The sequence below is a fragment of the Triticum urartu genome, chromosome 2 (genome assembly GCF_003073215.2).
Source record: "Triticum urartu cultivar G1812 chromosome 2, Tu2.1, whole genome shotgun sequence".
NCBI lineage: Eukaryota > Viridiplantae > Streptophyta > Magnoliopsida > Poales > Poaceae > Triticum > Triticum urartu.
Genome location: NC_053023.1, coordinates 525,141,744 through 525,148,030, shown reverse-complemented (window position 1 = coordinate 525,148,030; position 6,287 = coordinate 525,141,744). Strand labels below are relative to the sequence as shown.

Below are 6,287 nucleotides of genomic sequence, written 5' to 3'. Positions count from 1 at the left end.
GCCCCGCGCCCCGGGGGGGGGGGGGGGTCACCGCACCGCAACGGAGAAACCGCTGGCCGCTAGAAAGGAACAACACTCGGATTGGAAGGGGGCGTGGTCTCCCTCACCAAGAGAACATGCGGGCGCACGAGGGAGCTTTCCACCATCGCTGCCCGCCGAAAGGGCTTAGGCCGTCGCTGGCGGCAGGACATGAGGCACAGGGAGGGGGCGATGGCGGACTAGGGCTCCGCCCGAGCCACCGCATGAGCGACACGGGCATTTTTTTTTTCTTTCTTTCAACATGTCTTACATTTTGAAACGTCGTGCTTTACTTTCAAGCACAAATTATATATCGATATTTTGAAACTCAAGTCAAACGGGAAACCCTCCAAGCTGAAATATGTTGAGGGAACGAGTCAGAACTTCAGAACTTTGGTCACCGCTCATCAGTCGTAGGCCCTGACAACCGGGCACCACCCCAAGTCCCCAAGCACGCACCCGGCGAACCACAGCCCCGCTCGGCCATCGCGCCCGCAAACGAAAACCCCGAAGTCCCGCTTCCCAATAGGTCCCCGCCACGCGGGCCGCTGCCCTTCCCGTCCCCACACGTCATCCAGACTCCTATATGTACCACTCCGGAGCCGAGCTATACTCCAGCAGCAGAGCAGGCACCCGGCACCGCCCAGGAACGCAACTCCGGCGAGCTCCAATATTATCTACCTGCCTTTCTACCTCGTCTCTTTTGGTCTGGTCTGTTCCCACTCGTATCCGCTTCGCGTACGGTGTGCCGCGGCGACTAGACTAGTCGACCTATCTTGCCTTCTTGTCTTTCTCGAGGCGCGCAGCCACGGCGACCGCGGCGGTCTGCGAGATGGAGGCGGCGGGGGCCGGAGCGGCGACGCCGTCGCACGCGCCCATGGTGGACACGGACGACTTCGACCTGTCGCGGCTGCTGAACCACCGCCCGCGGATCAACGTGGAGCGGCAGCGGTCCTTCGACGATCGCTCGCTCGGCGACCTCTACCTCTCCGCCATGGACGGCCGCGGCGCTGGCGGGTATATGGACAGCTACGAGAGCATGTACTCCCCGGGTGGCGGGCTCCGTTCGCTCACCGGCACCCCCGCCTCCTCCACGCGGCTCTCCTTCGAGCCCCACCCGCTGGTCGGCGATGCCTGGGACGCCCTCAGGCGCTCGCTTGTCTGCTTCCGGGGCCAGCCCCTCGGCACCATCGCCGCCGTCGACAGCTCCTCCGGCGAAGTCCTCAACTACGACCAGGTAACGGCACGGCGACATGCATGCAGTACTCGTGTGTCATTTCTCACACCTGTTTGGGCTGTCACGTGTAAAGTTCTCTCTTGGATATTTTGTTAAACATGTGGCGTAAATAAATATAGTTAGCATTGGATTGAGCAGGTGTTCGTGAGGGATTTCGTGCCGAGCGCGCTGGCGTTCCTGATGAACGGGGAGCCTGAGATCGTGAAGAACTTCCTGCTCAAGACGCTGCTGCTGCAGGGGTGGGAGAAGAGGATCGACCGGTTCAAGCTGGGCGAGGGCGCCATGCCGGCGAGTTTCAAGGTGCTCAAGGACCCGAAGCGCGGGGTGGACACCCTGGCAGCGGACTTCGGCGAGAGCGCCATCGGCCGCGTGGCGCCGGCCGACTCCGGGTTCTGGTGGATCATCCTGCTCCGCGCCTACACCAAGTCCACCGGCGACCACACGCTGGCCGAGACGCCCGAGTGCCAGAAGGGCATCCGCCTCATCATGAACCAGTGCCTCGCCGAGGGCTTCGACACCTTCCCCACCCTCCTCTGCGCCGACGGCTGCTGCATGATCGATCGCCGGATGGTAAGTCCTAATATGTTCCCGTCAACCTCACACACACGTCGCTGCTGAATCAATGGTTGGGATTAAATGTAGTAGTGATAATGAGTGGTCGATCGCGATCGATGGATCATCGTGTTGGGCAGGGCGTGTACGGGTACCCGATCGAGATCCAAGCCCTGTTCTTCATGTCGCTGCGGTGCGCGCTGCTGCTGCTGAAGCCGGAGGCGGAGGGGAACAAGGACATCATGGAGCGGATCGTGACGCGGCTGCACGCGCTGAGCTACCACATGCGGACCTACTTCTGGCTCGACTTCCACCAGCTCAACGACATCTACCGCTTCAAGACGGAGGAGTACTCCCACACGGCCGTCAACAAGTTCAACGTCATCCCGGAGTCCATCCCGGACTGGCTCTTCGACTTCATGCCCTCTCGCGGCGGCTACTTCGTCGGCAACGTCAGCCCCGCCAGGATGGACTTCCGCTGGTTCGCGCTGGGGAACTGCGTCGCCATCCTCGCCTCGCTCGCCACGCCCGAGCAGGCCGGCGCCATCATGGACCTCATTGAGGAGCGGTGGGAGGACCTCATCGGCGAGATGCCGCTCAAGATCTGCTACCCCGCCATCGAGGGCCACGAGTGGCAGAACGTCACCGGCTGTGACCCCAAGAACACCAGGTGGAGCTACCACAACGGAGGCTCCTGGCCTGGTAAGTGATTATACACGTGCTCGAAGTCGAAGCTCGATGGATACTTCATTAATTCTTTGATTCGCGCAGTGCTGATCTGGCTCCTGACGGCGGCCTGCATCAAGACCGGGCGGCTCAAGATCGCGAGGCGAGCGATCGATCTGGCGGAGGCGAGGCTGGCGAGGGACAGCTGGCCGGAGTACTACGACGGCAAGCTCGGCCGGTACGTCGGGAAGCAGGCGAGGAAGCACCAGACGTGGTCCATCGCGGGGTACCTGGTGGCCAAGATGATGCTGGAGGACCCGTCCCACCTGGGCATGATCTCCCTCGAGGAGGACAAGGCCATGAACCCTGTGCTCAAGAGGTCTGCCTCATGGACTGTGTGAGATGAGACGATGATCGATGCCACTTGGCGCGAACTTGACGCGATAGTGGTCAGGATTCAGGAATGCGGATGGGAAGGAAAAAAAGAACGTGCTGATTTTCTGGTTTAGCAAAGCTGTTTTCAACACCATTGATTACCTTCTTATCGAAAATACATAATTGCTAGAAAGCGAATTTTCCCATAATTGTTGTCCTATTTTTTTTAGCATCAGTACAGACACAAGCGCTCATATACACGCGCATACACTCATCCCTATGAATGCACACACGCACACCCTACCCCTATGAGCACCTCCGAGAGACTGAGCCGGTCACCGTAGGCGCCTCGTCGTCGACGGGAACGTCTCCTCTCACTGAAAGCGCATCGTCGGAAATTCTGAAATAAATCCAGGAATAATGCGAGCATCAGGATTTGAACCCTGGTGGGTTGGGGATACCAATGTCCACCTAACCAACTCAACCACAGGTTGATTCGCAATTGTTGTCCTATTTGGAAAGACATGTTTTGGCTGTCTCCCATGGATCCTCGTTGTACAATGTGTGTATGAGTTTTTGTCAAAAAAAATGTGTGTGTGAGCATTTCGACCTTTAGTTAGGTTGATTCATGGTTTATCCGTTCTTTTATCCTAAATCCTAATTTAATTTTGTTGTGTTGGAAAATCTTAGGCACATATGTGTCGATATAGTGAGTAGGCAAGCAATCACACTAACCATGACACCGAGATTTATTAACAAGGTTCACCGAACATCGAATACCCTCCCCCGAGACATGATATAGATGCTCCTCTTGAAAGTTCATTTGATCACATTGAGTCTCACGATGAGATCCTTCTCGAGTAGGTCCATGACATGGAGTTGGCCTAGCAGGCTTGGGATGGCACGAGCCTATTCAAGGAATCCACTCATCTGAACCGATATCGTGCATCCCATCCGGCTGAGTCATCTCTGGAACGTCCACCTGGATGGACCGTTGCTACCTCATATGTGTTACTATGGCGCAATCAATCAGGCATTACCCATCATCAAGATCAAAACATTACCACAATGTAGTTAATCCAGGGTAATGGCATCATCTTAATGGGCTATTATCATGACGTTGCCAAATCGAACGTTGTATCACCCAACCTCGTCATCTCTATGTTCTAGAGGTAATCGACACGTTGCACGGCTAGATCAAGACAGATATATAGAGACATTTGTAATCAGTCACATGATGCTTGATTAAAACACTTGGCAAGAGTAGGGTATTACCTCTAGAACAGCAAGCCTAAGCCTAGGCAAATCCCTTGTGTGAATCTCGTTCTTTACATGCTACACGTGTGCATTGCTCCACAGAATTTCCAAAACACGACTATCACAAAATCCCGCCACATAGTCCCTAGATTATGTGAATACTATTAAAAAGGGGATGAGGTTGCTAAGCTCATATTGTTCTCTTTGTGCTTAAAGATAAAACTCTAGTGCCATCAAAATACTTTCTCAATTATATCTACCTACACTTCTGTACTTCAGAACCTATGAGCTCTTACATCACTATATTGACGCGAATAACACTGACTAACCAAATATAGTCATTACTAATGAGCATGAGATCCGTCATTATCTCCTGGTTAATGATGACACTATCATCGTAGACGGGCCACCTGACATGTCCCATCACTAACGACCAGGCCGCTAGTGCTACATATCAAAAGGGCACCAACCAGAGTCTTACCTCTGACCAGCCTAAGAAAATTGGCGGGTTAGTGTTGTAAAATTCTGGATGGCAGATGTGGGTTGCATTGCTAGCAGTCCAGCAATCAAGTAGGACCACTGCTAGTAGTTGTAAGTGCATCTAGTGCCACCCCTAGTTGGTTTTGGAGTATTGACGACAAACCTAGTTGAGGGACTAATGTGTTTGTGAGAATTGCAGGATAACACAGGTAGAAGTCCCTCATTGATTCGGTTTTCCTACCAGAGATGACCCCTAAAAATGTATGAAGACATTGAAGTCAAAGGTGGTATATGAAGATATTCACATTGAAGACTATGACAAGAGAAGACACCACATGAAGCCTATGGAGCTCGAAAACTTAGATCTTTCGTAGTTCTCTTTCTTCTGTGTTAGTCATAGGAACCACCGTACTGTTAAGTGGGGTCCAAGAGAACCAGTCAGAATGACTGAAGTGATGCTTAAACAAAACCTATGTCTTCGAGTGAAGACTTTGAGAGCGAATCTTGTCCAGAGTCGGGCAAGTCAGCTTTGCTTGTAGCCCAAGTAAAGTTGCCATGTGAGTTTGAAATCTGACCGTTGGAACACGTGTCAGTTCCTTAGTGACCCAGGGTCATTTCGGACAAATCAGGTCGGGTTGCCAAGTGGCTATAAATAGCCCACCCCCTACAACCATAGACGGTTGGCTGCTCAGATTCAGAGTACGGCTTTTGTCGTTTGAGAGCAACCCACCTCGAAGCCTTTGAGAGAGAATTCCTTGCGAGGATAAAGACCTAACCACCCAGAGCCTAAGAGAATTAGGCATCACTTAAGTCTTCTTGTCTGTGTGATCTGAAGACTTATTACACTTGAGGACTGTGCATCCTCCAGCCGGTTAGGCGTCGCGTTCTGAGCATCCAAGAGACATTGTGGATTGCCGGTGAACGAAGTCTGTGAAGGTTTGGGAGTCTACCTTGAAGACTTACTAGAGTGATTGGGCGAGGTCTGTGTGACCTTAGCTCAAGGGGAATACGGCGAGGACTGGGTGTCCTGAGCTGCGTGTTCAGGACTGGGTGTCCGGGACTGTGTGTCCAAAGGTTTAAATACCTAAGCCACCCTAACCAGACGTATAGTTGTCACAGCAACTGGAACTGGTCCAACAAATCATTGTCTTCAGCGAGTCACTGGTTTCATCTTCCCTTCCCTTTACTTATTGTTACTCTTTGTGAAGTCATTGTATGTTCGCACTATCTTTTGTCTTCACTGAGTGACTGTGTGTTCTGTGTGGCTTCACGATATCTTCCTACCTGATCCTCACTACATAGCTGCTATTAGTCATTGTGCTTTCACTCTATTGAATACTTGACTATGGCTTGCCTAGTGTAGTCTACCTTCCGCTGCAGGGTAATAGGTTTATTTCTATCGTTTTTCTTCATAACTTCCACGTTTTGAAGACTTTCATAAAAATCGCCTATTCACCCCCCCTCTAGTCGATATAACGCACTTTCAATTGGTATCAGAGCAAGGTACTCCCTTGTTCTGTGTGATTCGGTTTAATCACCTGGAGTTTTAGCTATGTCGACTGCAGGGATAATTAAAGTCTCCGCTGCGTGCCCCGTCTTCGATGGAACTGAATATCCCTACTGGAAGAATAAGATGCGCATGCATCTTGAAGCCATTGACGTCGACCTATGGTATGTCGTCAAGAACGGCGTTCCCAAGGCT

At 52.3% G+C, this 6,287-nt stretch overlaps 1 protein-coding gene across 1 annotated transcript; it reads left to right on the top strand.

The window, feature by feature from the left end:
- The first annotated feature begins 599 nt into the window (after nt 1-599).
- Nucleotides 600-3,057, top strand: LOC125538477 (cytosolic invertase 1-like). The gene is made up of 4 exons (XM_048701765.1): nt 600-1,255; nt 1,394-1,825; nt 1,948-2,509; nt 2,579-3,057. Exons 1-4 carry the CDS (start codon nt 851-853, stop codon nt 2,872-2,874), a joined length of 1,695 nt encoding a protein of 564 aa, XP_048557722.1. The 5' UTR covers nt 600-850; the 3' UTR covers nt 2,875-3,057.
- Nucleotides 3,058-6,287: the final 3,230 nt, after the last annotated feature.